Here is a 19,234-nt window from a genome sequence, read left to right as displayed (position 1 = left end):
GATTGCTTCCCCACATATACATGACAATTCCATTTTCTCAGGATGATGCATCTTCTTCTAAAGTATATAATTTAAAGTATTTATATTTTTATCTCTCTGATTTATATTCCAAATTTCTTTAAAGTCTTCTTCAAATAGATTATTAGAAGGCAAAGTTTTAACTTGACATTTTAGACATGAAGGCTGACATTTAAAGGAACAAGCACTGATTAATCATCAAATGTATCTAGCTGACAGTTATTACTAGGAAGAAGCACTGAAAACGAGAAAAAATATTATTTAATTGCTTAATTTTAATAGGTCACAAGCTATTGACTAATAGTTTGACAGCTTTTAAATTACATTTTGGGCATTAGAAAATATTAAAATACTTTTGCATAGAAATAAAAAAACATTTATTCAAGAAAGCAAATACTACGACTGACAGAAATACTGAAACGGATTTATTTTTTTCAGTTCTTAAACTGTTCTTTTTAAACTGACATGATCATTTTCAAACTGAAATGGTATTTACTTTCAGTATTCTAGCAAAAAAGAAACAGATGAAAATAAAGGGTCTTGGACTGTCAGTCCAGAAGACCTCCTGGCCTTTGCTAGTTTCTTCAGTCAAAATTATGCTTCAATTGAAGCATTTGTGTTATAATCACAGAATCACAACATATGCTGAGTTGGAAGGGATGCACAAGGACAATCAAGTTGTACTCCTGGCTACACATCGTACTACCTACAAATCAAACAATATCGCTGAGAGCATAGTCTAAATGTTCCTCGAACTCTGACAGGCTTGGTGATGACAACACTGCCATGAAGAGTCTGTCCCAGTACCTAGCCACCATCTCAGTGAAGAATTTTTTCCTATTATCCAGTCTGATAATAATTTGCACTTCTGAGCACTTCAGAAAGGAATTATGTTTGAGAAAGGAGTTATGCTTGAGCTTCATTAAAATCATTTTACTTGGCAGGCAGCAGTACTGCCTTTGGACATAGTCCTGGGCAACTTGGTCTAGGTGCCTCTGTGTGTAGCTGGAGACTTGGACCAGACGACCTCCAGAGATCTCTTCCAACCTCAACTATTCTATTATTCTCATCACAGTGCTCATCACTACAGATGTTACTTTTGAAATATTAGCAAGAGTGATGCTGCCAAAAAAAGAAATAACATTTGCTGGTTGGAAAATTTGTTCTCTGAGCAGAGAAGTCTGGTCTTCAGATCTCTACCACTTTCTCAATAATTTAGTTTAAAATTTCCTTCTTGGTCTCTTCTGAATTGATTTCAAACAAGGGGAGAATACCTTATAAACTGACAGTTTATGCTCATTGCTGTGTACTTTACAGCCTCCCCTACAAAGCTTAAGAACATGGATAGCAATCTGAGACTCTAGATCTGTTATTTGCTGTTTACAACTTATTTCTGGAAAATATATATATTTTAATGAATTCACAAAGTTCTACCCATATCATTAACAAGAGATTCAGCAGAACAAATAGAAAGCTTGAGACTGTCCTTATTATATCCCTTGAAAATAAATGCTATCAGTGCAAACGTGGATTTATTATACGGTGAAATCACTGCCTGATATGCTGTTTTCCGGCACATCCACAGCTGAATCAGGTAGCAAAACTGCAACTCTGTCCTCATGAAAATTGCTGGTAAAATTTGAATTTTGTACATAAGCTAGAGCCCAACAAAGAAATATATAAACAATTGATTCTTGAAATTTGAGTCCTGTCTTAAAGGAAAAACAAACAAACAAACAAAAAAACAACCAACAACCTCGCTCATACATTAGGACTTGATTTAGCACATGATAAATGCACTATTGCGTATTACTAATTTCCACTTGAAGGGATTTAAGGCTTGTCTTCTGACAGATATGGTATAACCACTTTTATAGACAGCATCATTTTTATTTGAAGAATTAGAGTTGTTTCACACAGGTAAGAAAGGGAAGAAGGAATACAGAAGGTGTATGAATGTGTAACACTGAATCTTCAATTGATGACTTGCACTTCCTGAAACTGCAGCTGGTGTGGGGATGAGCAAGCACAGATAGTTTTATAAACAAGTACATAGTATTCCCTGGGTGGATATATCAGTAGATTTAAACAGAGTGCACCTACACACGTATTGAATGCTACCACAGAAAACAAAGCAAAACATACATTTATCTGCTTGTTAAGATGAAAGAAAAATAACTAGATGTGTTCAAAGCACTGGAAAAGTAAAACATGTGGCTATAAAGCTTGAAAATAGTGAAAAATGTAGGCAACCTTAACACCACATTTTCAGTATAGATTCTAGCCTGCTTAGTTAAAAGGTCCAGGGCTTCTGAGAGCATAAGAAAGTGAAATATTTTTATTTTAACTATTTGGAATAAGCATAAGAGGGGAAAAGTCAGAAGAGGTCATTTACATTTTCTATCTTCTCATCTGTCTGATGACAAATCATATAGGAATGATGGTACATTCTTTCCACAGTAATCAATTAAATTTACATTGTACACAGCTGCATAAATCTTCCTGCTATACAAGCTTCAGATTATACTTAAGGAAATCTGGGAAACAGAAATAGTACGTGGTCAGACGATACTATAATTATAAGCATGATCATTAAGAAATCCTCAGTGTCAGGGATTTCGCCTCTCCTCTAAAATGTATTATGTAGAACAAATAAAATGCAGCAATCACAGTTAAAAACTGTGGAGGGAGCAGGGTAGAAGTATGTAGGACTTTATACATGTGTCATGGTTCCAGAAAAAGTCTGGATAACAATTTGATATGAAAATAAAATAGCTTTTAAAACACTGATACCTGAAGCAATTAAAAAAAAAAAAAAAACCAGAAACCAAAGTCATGTATGGAAAATAAACATCTGCAGATATTAGATGGCACTATGTTGACAACACCCATACCAAAATGCAGAGTACAAGAAATTTAAAATGGTGAATTCCGTAACATTACTGTTATTATTACTGCTTTACAGTTAGCATTAGAGTCTTCAATACTACCAGAGCCCTGATGTACTCATGGAGACAATAGTCTCAAGAAGCTTGAATTATAAATTAAGATTAGAGATAGAAGGTAGGTGAGATAAACAAGCTAACAGAGTGGGAAAAAAAATACATGTAATTTAATAGGTTATTTTAACATAAACTGTCTGTTTGTGAGCTACCGAGCTATAATAATTAGCCATCTGCCTTGCCATTTTCAGCCTGCAGTTTTTTCAATGCATTTAAGGGGAAGAAAAGTATAATAATGGTTGGCTGTACACACGTCACCAAGTTTAATCTGGGTGAAAGACACAAAAGAAGGAGAGTTATTAGTAGGAGAAAATACAGCAACTCTGCTCCACATTTTCAGAGTGAGAGGTGATTTTTGTAAAGGAAATATTAGACTAAAATCCCAGTGAGCTTTTAAGACTACAAATGAGGTAAGAAGCTTATTTTCTGATACAAAGCCAAGTCAAACTGACAGTACACAGATTATTATAACCTAATTGAAATATATCCAATAGAAGAGCACACAGGAAAAGTAGCTCTAAATATACATACTCAATGATATACTCTAAATTACCTATAAAGACTCAGGAAGGAGACTTGGGAGACAAGTCCGACAGTTTTGTGGAAACAACAGTTCAAAACTCGGGAAGCCAGAGAGGTAAAAAGAATGCAAAAGTAGGCATAGAGAGAAATTTCTAACCTGGAATTTTTCATCTTATTAAAGAAATGAACTAGTGATGTAAAACTGCATTTGATGTAAAGAACTTGCAGAACATGCAAGAAAGAAATTACCTAAGGATTTTAGGAGCATAGGATGTTGTGGAAGCAAAAAGGAAATACAAATTCAAAAGGACTGAACAAACTCATGATATCTATTTAATCAATTAATTTTGCAAGAATGAAATTTAAAACTGTTTAATTTTCACTCTTTTGAAAAGTAATTCAGAAGATCACTCAATCACCACAGAACAGTAAGTATCCCAATGTTTAGGCAACACATCTATGTATGTGTATGTATAAGGAGGACTAGAAACTGCACAGTCTGAAACGATAAGGAGCTTCCCAAGGAAAGACAGGGAAAGACACACAGAGACAGTCAATCTGTTGAGTTTATAGATGGCTTCAGCCTCAAGCTTCAAATTCAGAAAACAGCATCAACCAATCCATCAGCTTCAAGTGAAAGACATCAGGTTAGCCTCTTCTGTTGGAACTGTTTTGCTTTGTATAGGTAACTACTAGTTTTAATAGGGATGCAAAATTTCATTTCCCATTGTCTTCAGTACATGCTTTAGATGTTCAAATATAAGTGACCTTCCTCTCTACTAAAAGCTGTAGTTAATTATATAGTGTAGAGGTACACTAACAATACATTGATACTATACATAAGAAAAAATAAGTTTTTAAAAAAAAATAGATTGCTTAATTTGCACCATTTTCATAAATAAGCTATGGCCCTGATCCTGCAGAATGATTCTGAGGGAGATCTATATTCTTACAGATGTCTACTCTTATGAGGCCAAAGCTACACAAATGCTCAAAAAACAGTCAAGTGTTGTGTGTAAAGGACACAGTCATGAAAACAGATTGGGTAGTAGGGCATAGAAAGATAGGTAAGTTTTCATGTTTTTATTACTTTTTGATTTTGAAATTCTTTTTTCTTAATATCAGAGAATTTTTAGTGAGTATGCAATCATATACTTAAAAAAAAAAAAAAAAAGGAAAACTAAAAAGACAAAAACAGATACAAAATCAGGAACACCTCTGCATGGTATTCTTCAAAAACAACAACAAAATGTGATTGAAAGGACAAATAACCATGTTGCCTCTTACAATAGTTTTCTTTTATTCTCCCTTTGGTTTTCTTGCAAGCAGCCATCTTTTAAAGGCAAACCAGAGTGAATTAACAATTTAACACACCATTGTATTGTATCTGAATAGTACAATAGTAAAGACAGCCTTTTCAAAATTGGATTCAGGATTAAAGGTTAAAGTGGTCAATAGCAAGGAAAAAGTTATAAAATTATAGAGTGGTTTCCTGCATCAGTAGACACACTGCAGGAATACTGCTCCATTGAAAATTGGGAATTATAACTTCAATTCCCTCTCGCAAAAGGAAGGATGGTACATTATATACAGTACTTACCAAAAACTTGAAGGAATGTCTGTCTTTTATCATTTCCTGCTTTGTTTTTAGCACTGCAGATATAAGGACCTGCATCAATATTTTTTATATCTCTTATTGTTAACTCTGCATTGCTCCCTCTCAATATGTATTTTTCATTTTCTTCAATAAGTTTACCATTCCTAAAAAAGAAAAATAAAAAAAAAATAAAAAAAATCAGTGGGATCCAAAGTGCAGTAGTGCACAACGAAAGCACCAATCAATTTTAAATAATCTTGTAAGAAAGTTCTATTATGCTGTTAAGAAAAATGCATTAACTCACGTGACATAAACAGGCAGTATGTGCAGAAGGGAGTTAATTTGAGCATGATGACAACTGTTCTGCTGGATTAGTGTCGTGTTTTTTTTTTTCCCATAAGAATGTGCACATTCTAGACATAAGCAATGCATTCTGGACTCCATTTTGATGTTCAAGACCCCAGGTTCACCATTTTATTGTCAGATTCTAAAATATATGTATTAAAAATACTACAATAGTTTTATTCTTAAATTTTCATGACTTAATGGTAGTAGAAATACTTGTGAATAGAACTCTAATATATGACTTGCACTCAAGGAATCAGACAAATACATAGTTGTATAAATGAAACATTCAAAAGAACATTTTTAAGTTTACCATTGCAGTTCACATTAGTAATAAAGTATCGATTCAGAAAAATAATTTTATATTACTTACACATAGAGCCTCCTGGCTCTAAAGAACTCTTCTGAGTTATTTCCTTTCAGATGTTGTTAGCTAACCACAATTTAGTAAGCAGACATATTTCCAGACATTATAATTATCCCTGACCAGATGGTATAGAAATAATAAAACCTGTGAACAATTTTGAGGGCTGATCAAGGCTTGACCATTCCATCTCAGTACCTTGGCATACACATGCTTATTGTAAGGGTTTCTTCTAAATGGGAGCAATTCTAACTTAGTTGTTTTTTTTTTCATTCTGACTTGTTTGATCTAGGATTCTTTTGTCCTTACTTATGTTGAATCACCAGCGTGCTCTCATATGCCTACGTGAAGACTGCCTGGTTTTCATCAGCATTAATAAAATTGATGACCAAGCTCTTTGTGAAAGGAAACCAATGCAAATCCCTGTTTTCATGGCCATTTTACTTCAAGATTTGAACAGAAACCATGTTCACATTCTTTCTGCTCATAGAATGCTGACATATTGTTATACTTCATATTTGCTAAAATAATACTTTCCCTAAAAGTGAAAACATCATTTATTGTTTGTTTTTTTCCCCTCCTTGGGAATATTAATGGTGTACCCTGGCATCTGTTTATCTTGCATTTCACTAACATTTTTGTTATTTTTCCACTTAAAAGTGTTTTCATAAAAATTACAATAATCTCTGTAGGAGACAAGAGACCATTCTGAGTGTCAAAAGTAGTGTCCAAGTGTCCTTCATCTCATCCACTACCTATATCTATGATCGCATATGAGAAGAAGTTAGATCATGAAGATTACCATGGACCTTCTAGGAAAAGGGAAGGTTCAGATTAACACTGATACAGGTGAACAAGAAAACACAACGTGTTAAAAGAAGACTGTTTCTTTTATTATTTCTTTTGTTAGATAGTTCTGTGCCCTGTCGGTAGAGACATAGGGAACAGATCCCACTGAATTTTATTACTGTAAATGATCTCCGCAAATGTAAACAATAACTGTGTTTTCCGTAGGACTATTCCCATGAGTAAACATTACCAGTTCAGGACCGTACGTTTAAATTATATTTCAGCCATTGTTAATTTATTTGTATTAGCGTATTGTTTCTCTGAAGGCCGTGGCTTAATGTAATATCAGTTAAGCAGAGGAAGAATTACATTCCCTTAGTCCATGAAATATTAACGAAGTACATTTACATATTAAATACAGTGAACTAAAACTAAATGTTGACAACCCTTCTTCTAGGTACCTCAAGCTGACTAACTAGAAAATGACCTATGGCATTTTTGAGTAATGTCGACACAACAGCTCAGATTCTTCCATTCTAGAATGAGAAAAATACAGCTAGAAATAAAAAGGGTCAACACAACTAGTTAAAGCTCTGTCATACTAGATACGGTCTAAAGAGATGTTTAAGCTTGAAACTACAGTTTTGATCAGCAACTTGATTAATTCAATGGAGAAGAATGTAAGACACTTCAATATCACTAGCATTTGATTTTCAAGACTTTTTTCATGTCCGGGCAGAATTTAACATTCTGTTAAACCAGTTCATTGGAAAGTGAAAAAGAATCAAAAGAAAAGAAAATCAGATTTCAACTGATTAAAATAGCAAAGGATTATAAGGAAGGTAGGGCTATACAATGAGAGACTCAAATTATGCAAGGCTTGTTAAAGAAAATTCACTAGAGCCAATGAGAGATTTTTAGGAGTCAGGGCACATCTTAAAAAATATACAGAGAACATTCCACTGTTACTTAATATTGCTGAATCATGTCAACAGGTGCAGAGGTACTGCTTTCTAGATAGTACAATGGAAATCCTCTAAACAACTGAAGTAGAACTTGTCCACATCCTTTCTGTCAATCAGGTCTCCAGAAAACTCATTACACTTGTAAGTGTTCTAAGAGGGATTAAGAACATATATTTCTATTCCTTGTATTTAGTGCACTTTGTGTTTATTCCTAAATAACAGGGATGTCCACAAGTTTTTTTTATCTTGTTTTATAATAGTTTGTACCTTTCTGTTCTTTCTTCCTTAGCATAGCTATGAATTCATACAACAGACTTCCATTAAATCACTTCACTATACCTGCTCATTTTACAAATGGATAACCTGAGACAAGCTAAATAAAATGTCTGAACACACACTGACAAACTGTCACAGTTATCTCTAGATCTACCTGTGTCCACGAAAGAGGGAAAGCAGGCTCACAGGCCCATCAATCCAAAAAAGGGTAGGATGGGGGGATGGTGTTTATGGGTTTATGGGATGGTTCGGCCCAGTTCTGTGACTAACAGGACCCATAGACGCACACCCCAGGAAACGGAGGTGCTCAATGACTTCTGTGCCTCAATCTTCACCTGCAAGGGTTCCAGCAACACCACCCAAGCCACAGAAAGCAAAGGTAAGACTTGGAGAAGGAAGATCTGCCAGCTCTAAGTGAAGATCAAGTTCAAGAACTGAATTGAAGGTGCACAAATCCAGGGGACGCTATGAGATCCATCTACAAGTTTTGAGGGAACTGGGAGGTGAAGTTACAAAGCTGCTATCCATCATATTTGAAAGGTCATGGAAGTCTGGTGAAGGTCGCACTGATTGGAAAAGGAGAAACATAACCCCTATTTTCAAGAAAGGGAAAAAAGTAGATCCAGAGAACTGCAGTCCAGTCAGCCTCATCTCTGTGCTGGGCAAAATCATGGAGCAGATCCTCCTGAAGGTTCTACTAAGGAACATGGAAAATAAAGATGAGGTGATTGGCCCTGAGGAGGAAGATTTGGGGTGGCAGTTGATGCAAACTCAACATGAGCTGGCAATTGCACTTGCAACCTAGAAGGCCAACTGTATGCTGAGTTGCATCAAGAGAAGCAGGTCGACGGAGGTGATTCTGCCCTCTGCTCTGCTCTTGTGACACCCCACCTGGAGTACTGCATAAAGTTCTGGAGTCCCCAACACGAGAAAGGCATCAAGTTGTTGGAGGTCCAGTGGGGGCCACAGAGATGACCAGAAGGTTGAGAGAGCTGAGGCTGTTCAGCCTAGAGAACAGATGGCTCTAGCACTACCTTACAGTGGCGTTCCAGTACCCTGAAGCGGGCCTACAGAAAAGCTGGGGAGGGACTTTTTATAAGGGCAGGTAGTGACAGGACAAGGGGAAATGGTTTTAAACTGGAAGAGGGTAGATTTAGACTAGATATTAGGAAGAAATTCTTTGCTGTGAAGTTGGTAAGACACTGGAACAAGTTACCCAGTGAGACTGTGAATGCCCCCTTCCTGGGAGCTTTCAAGGCCAGGCTGGATGGGGCTTTGAGCAACCTGATCTAGTGGGAGGTGTCCCTGCCTATACCAGGGTTTGGAACTAGATGTCCTCTAAGGTTTCTTATAAACCAAATAATTATATGATTCCCTGAAATATTAGATCAAGTTTGCTCCTTCCAGAATATAATTACTGAGCTCCTTCCATCTTTTTTTCCCGTTTCCATACCTGTCACATTTCCTGTCACAGACTTTGGGGACCTTTTCTACTTATCAATTTACAACCTCTCACCACGAGCAAAAAAAAAAAAAAAAAACCAAACAATGTTTTCCACCCACCCAGAATATATAGCCTAGTAAGACAAAATAAATTAAAATAAATAAATAAAATAAAATAAAATAAAATAAAATAAAAATAAAAGAGGGAAGGGAAACACAAGCCAGTACTGCTCACTTGGTTTCTGAAATAACCTATATATTCTTGTTTAAAATCAGTACAGACTACACTACGTGAAAAGCTTTTGTAAAACCTGTATGAAAGATAATGAATGGTGTAAAACAGTTGGTTGTCCCAGTGACAGGCAAACTAAAGGAAAATTAAAAAGGCAGTACATCAACACAGACAAATGTCTCTCCAAGACACTTAGCCTGTACACATATTGTAATACTTATAAAGCATTGGAAAAAACACATCTGTAAACAGAGTTTCTTTCGTAACAGTAAAAAAAGTCAGCACTGGTTTGTCTTACGAAAAGGCCACACTAAAGAATTAACTTTTTGTTCTATTTATTTGTGTCCGCCATTGAAATCGTAAAAGAGAAAAATTTAACTCTATGTTTGCCTTATGACATGTTAGGATAAAGGTGTCAGTCAAAGGAAGCTAACATTTAAAAATCAATAAAATTATTCAAAGACTCCAAAGGAGATTAATAACTGATAGGAATCCCTAAGTCATTTATAAAATGTAGACCTGAAATAAAATGTATGGATGCAATTATTTGCATTTTTACAACAGTTACATAGTAAATGTTCCCAAATATCTCTGGTGCTCATTCCAGTGACATCATCAAAGAACACACAAACTTAAACAGCAGTTCCATATTTCAAAATATATCACGTGTTTAAAAAAATATAAACAACACTTTGAACTTATTCCATGAAGCATTCACAATGGTAGGGTTGTTTGGAGCCTTCTGATCTCCTTCTGAATGAGAATGTAACTGAAATGCAGAATTTGGATTAGAATCAGATTTAAAAATGTGTTATTTTTACAGAAAGATAAAGTGTTATTTTTGTTATTAGAACTGCTGATCTGTATTGGTTATTTATTTATTGCATAACTGTATGTGTCTGTATGTATATATGTATGTTCAGTTTTTACGTGAAGTACTTCTATGCAAAAGTTTTAAGTTTTTTGTTTGTATTTTCTTGGAGAAATGGACTAATTGCTTCAACCTTGATTTTGTTCAAATATGAAGAAATCATATGAATATGGTATTTTACATTTTTAATTTATCTCACTTTCATAGTAACCTGAGTACAGTTGCATTTCTGTGTGTTTTCACTTATTATAATGATTGTTATTTTATACATGTATTATCATAATAATTCATTTGTTAATGCTGAATCTAGTTTCAGAAGTTAAGAGGATAACTAAATAGCAGTTTTAAAATTCAGTAAATAATTAAGATTGCACTGCTTACTTCATGGAGGTTACATTAAATCACGACAGAAAAAAAGCAATGTGCTATGATGTGCAGATCTCAACTGAACTTACCTAGACCAACTTATTTCTGGTGGAGGCGATCCAGTGGCTCTGCAAAACAAAGTTATGGATTCTCCTCGATCTGCAGTGGCATTAAAAGATTTCTGTAGCACGGTAATTGCAGGGGGAACTGGAGAGTAAAACATTATTTCCCATTAATGGAACATACAAGATTCTTTATGTTTCTGAAGAAATTTAAAGCACAGAATCCTTTGCTAAATTTGGAATTTATACTTACAGAATATGAATCAGTTATCAGTATTTTTGTATTTTATCTTAAACAGACAGTGATAGACTTCTAATATTGTCAGGTATTTATGACTTCTTTGCACTGGGATAAATTCAAAGTAAGTCTTGTTTGATAGCTGCCAATTTTCTTACAGAGCATTTTAAAGCTAACGAAGTCATACCTAGCAGTTATGTATGCAGTTATGTATGTACTTATGTATGTACTCTACCACACACAAAGAGTTACTGTTGGTAATTTAATTATTTTCAATGAAAATATAGTCTCTTTCACTCAACTACATAGTGGACATAGAACTACGCACTGATACCAGACATTGCTTAAAAAATAGTTGTCAATACATAGCATGATCTACTAAACACATACTTCATTCTTTTTATTGAATTTCCTGGGTATGACTATCACCAGCTTAAAGAATATAAACTGTGACAGACACAATGGACATAATCTATTTTAGGAATTATTTTTATTTATTTTAATAATCTATTTAGGAATTACAACCTGTTTTGGTAATTGCGTTCTGCGGATCACATATTTTGTCTGTCCTTTATGAGATAAATTCAATAATGAAATTAAAACCGTTCACAGAGAACCTCTCTGCCCAACAGAAAAAATAGCAGTAATATTAAAGACAGAACAACTCATAGGATGCTTTTAATATCTCTGTTCATATGAAATTTTAAGACACTTGCCCTGTTTCCATTAAACTCTCACATAAATAAACAAAGAAAAATAATTCCAGCAAACTGGAAGATAACATGGAAAATAAATGAGAGGAAGAAAAAAATCACACAAAATACAGCTTTCTGCTAGTAAGAATACCCTGTCATTAGAATGGCTCAGATTTATCGTTTTTAGCTTTAATTTTCAGTAGAGGACAGAAGGCAACCCCAATGAATTTGCTTATGGTTTACCACTGTAACTCCACATTTTTTCTCACAAACTGTTGAGAATCAGTTTCTGTTGTTTTAAACAATACAAATATTTTAGCTTTAAGTTTCTCTCTCAAAAACCATTCCAACTTCTGAACTTTGAACACATTAAATTATTAAAACAGTGACCCAGAATCACTGATGAGTAGTAAGTAAATGTTCTTCTGTACTTTTGACTCTTTGTCATCGTGTGTTGAAATTTACATATTTCACAGATCAATTCTTTCCTCTTAAAATTGCAGTACTCAGCTTATAAAAACCATTCTGTTGTGCTGTAGTAACCTGTCCATCTTGCATTTCAAAGTGTCGCACAGAAAGCATTTGTAGACTTTAGACATTTTGTAGTGCATTCTAACATTTAGATCTGAAAATATGGTTAGTGACATGAGATGACTAATCAATCCTTCCCCAAAAGCAGCAGCTTCTTCTCTACTCACAACTAAGAACTACAGGACCATGACCCATTTCAGCAAATTACTTTAGTGTTTCAATCTTCCCAGAGACACTGTGATGACAATTAAATCAAATATCCGTTTTCTTACAGCTCTTTCTGGGAAGTGAAGTCTGTTTATCTCAGTTCTGCACTTTTATGTACAGCTAAAGAATGAACCTAAAAGAGGAAAAGCTAAATGGTTTTGGATATAATAAGCAGGACACTAGCAAGTCTCTCACATTTCTAATTTAAAGCAAAATGGAAAAGTCCAGACTTACAGTACATTTAAGTACAACTCACTGATAACATTTTTCATCTTTTCACCGAAGAGCATTAAAATTTTTTGTATCTTTCTATTAATATAAAACTCATTTGTGGTTGGGTTAAATACACTCACTTTTATCTCTGAAAAGCTATTTATTCCCATACAAATTAAGTGGAAAATAGCTCTTAATTGATACCACTCTACATGAGCAACAATGTTAGAATCTCTGTTGGAAACCTCTTTTCCTCACAGCACTACAGAACTCCAAATTCTAGACTGAAATGAGTGTTGGCGTTCTTGTCCAGAGTAATAACAAATAAATATATATAAAAGAAATTTGTAGATCTAATCTATCAACAGAAGATGTGGTGTGGGATCACAGTTTGAAACCTGATGTTCCAGGTTTCACTCTCACTCAGCTCAACAGCATATATCAAAGAGAAATGACAGGTGTTCAAAATGTAGGTTTGTATACATATATACAAATAGTAGTAGAATAAAACGTCATTCAGCATTTTAAATATTATCAAGTGAAGGAACTGTTGGAATATACTCAGGAGTCAAGAGGTAATCTGCTTAAAAACAAACAGTAATTAGTTTAAGGGTCTTCATTTCATGGGGCACATATTGTTATATTTTATCACAACACACAAGTTAACCATCCATTTGCTTGTCACAGTCTGCACACTGTCTAAAAACTCCTAGAGTTCTCTTTCAAATATTGCTGCTTGACTACAGGGATTAAATAATGTGGGCCAGAATGCAATTAACTGAGAATTCAACTTATGTAAACCAAGATGTGCAGAGGACCAGTCAAGGATAAAGCATTTATAACTCAGGAACTAATGGCACAATGGAAGCAGCTTCATTGAAATACTGACATTAAACAGAATGGGGTGGACAAAAAATGCCCTTCATGAACTGTGTCTTTTCTAGACAACATATGAAGATACATTTATTTTTCAACAGGCCAACCCTGAATTTAAGAGAGAGGGTGAACTAAATGCTCTATTTTGTCCACATTTTCTCATGTTCCTTCCTAGAGTTTTTAAAGAAACTAATAAAATGTTAAAATGCCAATTATGAGATAACTCCTTTTAATCTACATTAAAAATAAAATGTTAAGGATCAATAAGCAATACTTCTTAATAAAATGTATTCATGATTTTTGGGATGGTTTTAAACAGAAGTAATTAATAAAATACGTACAATGGAGTAAAGATGAATTACTATGAAAAATCAAAAGGTTTTTAACAGTAAGTAACACTAGCACTGAAAAATACACTGAAATAAGTAACTACACATTGTAACCTGAAACTCAAGCTTCATAGTGATTGTTAGTATTGTTCAAATTATTAATAACAGTTGAGCTTTTGCATAATAATATACTTCGATACTATGAAATGCAATGAATTCTACTTATATACTGTGTAAGATTTTTTTTTTTAATAGCAAGTAATTACCTTTATAGGAAAACAATACTGAACAAACATGAAATCCTTATTAATCAATTTAATTAGGACTGTTAGAAACTAATATGTTTTATAATTAAGGCTATGATAATCAGCTAAATTAAGAAGTCAACTCATTAACTTTTACTCCTTACCATTCACAATAACAATTATATCCCGAAAGTCAATCTCTCCTCTGGCTTCCACTCTTCCTTCACAACGGTATACTCCTTCATCACTTTTATTGATGTTAAGAATCTGAAGATTATTGTTTGCTAATATTGCAAATCGATCTAGAAAGTCATGTAAAAGATTAAGTGGTGTTAACAGCCATTTCCTCACAACACAAAACAAACACAGTGTTTATATTTCAAAACAGCTAAGAGTTTGTTCACAGAACATACGTATATACATCTTCACAGGAAAAAAAAAAAAAAAGTTTTTTTTAATGCTATGTGAATTTAGTTTCATTACCAGAGACTCTATCAGAAAATGAAGACAGAAATGTAAAGAGAACATTTAATTGTGCTTCATCTGATGGAGGTTTACAGGACACTAATGGTGTCAATGTGTTTACATTAATGATGTATAGATTCTTAAAGTCAAACTTGAAAATTAATGCCACTAAACACACTACCACAAACAAATGAAATCATTTCCTCTTCCCTGTGGCTTTCCAATTCCCAGAGAACTGTGCTTCAAGACATTTTGAAAAGCTGAGATCTTTTAACTTTAGTGAACTTTTTGCTAAAGTAAATTGTTAATGTGTGAGACAGATGAGAGAAACAGAGAACATTTCTTTAAAATGTTGAAACACTGAAAGCTCATTTATCAGTGGAAAAAAGGAATGGGAGATGTTGACTGCATACTTTTTCAACTCTTGATGAAGAATAATAAAACGGATACAGTAGAATCATAGAATCCTCAGAGTTGGAAGGAACCTTTAAAGGTCACCTAGTCCAACTTCCCTGCAACGAACAGGGACATCCACAGCTCAATTGGGTTGCTCAGAGCCTGCTCCAGACTGACCTTGAAAGTCTCCAAGGACAAGGCATCAACCACATCTCTGAGCAACCTCTGCCAGTATGTCACCACTCTCACTGTAAAAGATTTCTTCCTTATACCCAATCTAAATCTCCCCTCTTTTAGTTTGAAACCATTTGCCCTGGATCTTCATCAAAGACCCTATTAAAGAAGTCTGTCCCCTTCTTTCCTGTAGCTCCCCTTTAGATATTGAAAGGCCACTGTCAGGTCACCTTGCAGCCTTCTCTTCTCCAGGCTGAACAGCCCCAACTCTTTCAGCCTGTCTTCGTAGGACAGGTGTTCCATCCCTTGGATCATCTTTGTGGCTCTCCTCTGGATACACTCCAACAGGTCCATATCTTTTCTGCACTGAGGACTTCACATCTTGGACACACTACAGGTGTACCACTGGTGAGACCTCACCAGTGCAGAGTAGAAGTGCACGATGACCTCCCTCAACCTGCTGGCCACACTTCTTTTGATGCAGCCCAGGATACAGCTAACTTTCTGGGCTGTGAGGACACATTGAGGCCTTATGTCTTGCTTTCCATCCATCAGTACCCCAGGTCTTTTTTGACTTTTGAAAGGTTTGTGTTCAAACCTTTTATCTCTTAGTTTGTATTGGTAGTATGAGTTGCCTTGTTTCAGGTGCAGTATCTTGCACTTGGCATTGTTGAACATCATGAGTTCCTTCTCCTGGGCCCACTGCTCAAGCAGTGGACTCTCTGAATGGCACCCTGTCCCTTGGGCATGTCAACTGCACCCCACAGCTTGTTGTCATCGTAAACATGCTCAAGGTGCTCTCAGCCCTACTGCCCAGGTCGCTGATGAAGAGATATTAAAGAGTATTGGTCCCAGCACCAACTCCTGGAAGACACCACTCATCACTCATCTCCATCCAGACATTGAGCCATTGACCACCACTCTCTGGGTTCGATCCTGCAGTCAATTCTTCATCCATCTAACAGTCCGTTCATCACATCCACATGTTTCCAATTTGGAGAAAAGTATGTTGAGAGGTACAGTGCCTTACTGAAATCCAAATAGATGATATCAGTGGCTCTTCCCTTGTCCTCGCAGTGACACCACCATAGAAAGCCACCAGGTTGCTCAAGTTGCTCAAGTAGGATTCGCCCTTGGTGAAGCCATGCTGGTTCTCTCATTTCACCTCCCTGTCTTCCATGTGCCTTAGCATTGCTCCTAGGAGGATCTGCTCCATAATCCTTCCCAGCAGAGAGGTGAGACTGACAAGTTGGCAGTTCCCACAGTCATCCTTCTTACCCTTCTTAAAAATGGGTGTGATGCTGCCATTTTTCCAGTCATGAGGGACTTCACCTGATTGCCATAACTTTTCAAATATCATCAGGAGTGGCTTGGTGACTATCAGCCAATTTCCTCAGGACTCTGGGATACATCCAATCAGGACCCAGAGATTTTCAGATGTTCAGTTTCCTCAGGTGGTCACGAATCTGATCTTCCCTAACAGTGGGAGAGTCATTGCTTCCCCAGCCCCCTCCTTCCAATCCAATTGTTTGAGGGTTGGGTGATGAGCTGTTATCAGAGAAGACTGAGGCAAAAAAAAATGTTGAGTACTTTGAGTTAGCCTTCTCCTTATCTGTAGTTACCATTTTGCCTTTGTCACTCACCTAGGGGAGTACACATTCCTTTCCTGTCTGAGTTACCTATAGAAACCTTTCTCATTCTTCTTGGTCAAGTTTAGCTCAAGCTGGACCTTGGCTTTCATGACCCTGTCCCTACACAGCTTAACAGCTAGGAGGAGATATTCTCATGAGTAAAGCAAATATTATAAAGTAATAGCATTTTATTCTATATTAAAGGTGAGAATTTTGCAGCATGGACTTTTGATTACTTCTGTTTTTTCAAATCTTAACATCATCTGTCTTATTGTGCTCCATTTCTATGCAGACAAACTTCTCTAAGGTCAATTTAAAGAATCAGAGAGATTCATCTTCAACAAATCTTATAGTCTAGCTATTAGGAATCTATCCTAAACAGATCACCTATATCTCCTACTGTTGTAACTTAAATGTAGCTTACACTTACATAAGTTAATGCTCACAACAGTGCAACAAGCCTATCTACCTACAAGTCTCAGAGCTAATGTGCAAGTATATGAAGTCCATCAGTGTTTGCTCAGTAAATTCTACACTCTGAGGAAGCATCACATCTTTGCCAGCATGAAGAATTTTATCCAAGTATGTTTTAAAAACATGTTCAGCTCCCACATGCATGGTAGCCCAGAAAGAGTTCCTGCAGAATAGTTCCAAATAATCTTATGCACATTTGGACCTTCATGGCATAGCTAGAGAAAATTTCCGATTTTAATAAAGAAGGACGGATACTATAGCATACAGATTCTTAATAGAACACAGCACCCGGTTGAACTCCACTTAACTGATGGACTAGTCAAAATGCACTCCATAATTACAATGTTATAATGTCATTTTCTTTAACAACAACATTTCATTCAATGTGAGTTAAAATGTATAACTTAAAGAGTTACCAAAATACTAACTGTCAGCAAGAGTTGATATTTCTTCATTCCGATACAGCCAGCTGACAATGGGAGCAGGTGAACTAGTGACACGGCAAACAACTTCTGCAACTTCTCCCTGCCTGAACTCTTGTGGCGATACTATGTCCCGAAAAGTGAGCTTTTCTAAAAAGGAAGAAAACAGAATACCATTGGTTACTTTACAGTTCGCTCAGCATTGAAGTTAAATGTGATACCAAATTAGATGTAGTTAACTACTAAGACTTCATCATGTTCACAGTACAGAATTATTTCCATAATACATTTTTCTAAGATTCAAAGACACTAACATTTCAAAATTCAAATGGTCCTGAAGACAGAACATTCACTCTATCTCTAGGAATGATTTTACAATCATTTGGCATTACAAAAATGTTCATTTTATTTATATAAACTCCGCATGCTTTATAAATATGTTTTTCATCATTTTCAATGGTCCAGAGCCCAGTTTTGAAACTCTAGTTTTTCAGAGGTCTACACATTCAGGTTAATAGTCTTTTCTACTCCCTTTCGTGTTTTATTTCTCATGATCTTATTATTGAATTAATTCCTCATGTTCTCATTCCATCTAAACGTCCACTGAAACCACTTGGAGAAGTCTTATTAGAAAGGTGGAACCACAGCTTCATTGACTATGATAAATTATCAGCTGAGTAAAGCATAAGTTAAAAAACAATGGGAAACGATATGAAAAAAGTTTCTATTTTTGTCACAAGAATTTGTAGGGTTTTTTTGCTTTAAGATTCTGAGGATTTTGATAACGCTTTTTCTTGATTCTGGTTCCAAGTAATCACACTTAATATTTAGTTTTATTAGTGAGTTTAAAAAGTTCAGTATTATGAGAATTCAGCAGAAGAACTTCAAGCTGGCATTAAAACATAGTCTCATCCAAGATCTAATGCAGAAAATTTCTGCAAGAATCTCTTGCATGCAGAAGAAACGAGTTGACTTATGTTCCCTAGAACCAAACATTGCCAATTCCATTTAAGAGGATATTTTGAAGAATGTAAGTCAGAGAATGCAATTCTTTCTGTATTAACATGAGTGCACGCTCCAATAATCCATACATTTTCCACAGTAGAGTGAGCGAGCTTTTGCTATGTACACATCTTGCCCACTTTTATAAAGTATTTGTTTAAAATATCTGAAGTATTTGACTACACTTACACCTGAGAAGAAAAACTCTTACAAACAAGTTACACAGTATATCCTGCTTTTTCCTTATAATACATTACAAATACAAACAATGACACTTCTATATGTTAGTTTCCATAAACATTTCCATTTCTTGTGTACGTCTTTGGGCTTGTCTCAGAATTATTAAAATTACCACATGCACACACTTCAGAAGATTTCAGCTACGTTCAGCTCCTTGCTGACAGAGTGACTGGCAGCTTTAAGCATAAAAATGAATTCCACAGAACTTGCAATCCTTTGAACTGTCAGCTTTCAAGCCATCATG

At 35.4% G+C, this 19,234-nt stretch overlaps 1 protein-coding gene across 1 annotated transcript in view; it reads right to left on the bottom strand.

Annotated features, from left to right (window-relative positions):
• The window catches only part of NCAM2 (neural cell adhesion molecule 2), a 231,197-nt gene that overhangs the window by 90,339 nt on the left and 121,624 nt on the right, over window positions 1-19,234 (bottom strand). Inside the window, exons 4-7 of the mRNA XM_048951225.1 lie at window positions 17,755-17,898; window positions 14,351-14,488; window positions 10,880-10,997; window positions 5,143-5,303 (exon numbers count right to left, since the gene is read on the bottom strand). Coding sequence (XP_048807182.1) covers window positions 5,143-5,303; window positions 10,880-10,997; window positions 14,351-14,488; window positions 17,755-17,898 — 561 coding nt within the window. The remainder of the gene's footprint in view (window positions 1-5,142; window positions 5,304-10,879; window positions 10,998-14,350; window positions 14,489-17,754; window positions 17,899-19,234) is intronic.

This window comes from Lagopus muta, chromosome 1, assembly GCF_023343835.1.
Source record: "Lagopus muta isolate bLagMut1 chromosome 1, bLagMut1 primary, whole genome shotgun sequence".
Lineage (NCBI taxonomy): Eukaryota > Metazoa > Chordata > Aves > Galliformes > Phasianidae > Lagopus > Lagopus muta.
Note: the sequence above shows the minus strand (reverse complement) of the source record. Positions and strands in the feature narration are given on the sequence as shown.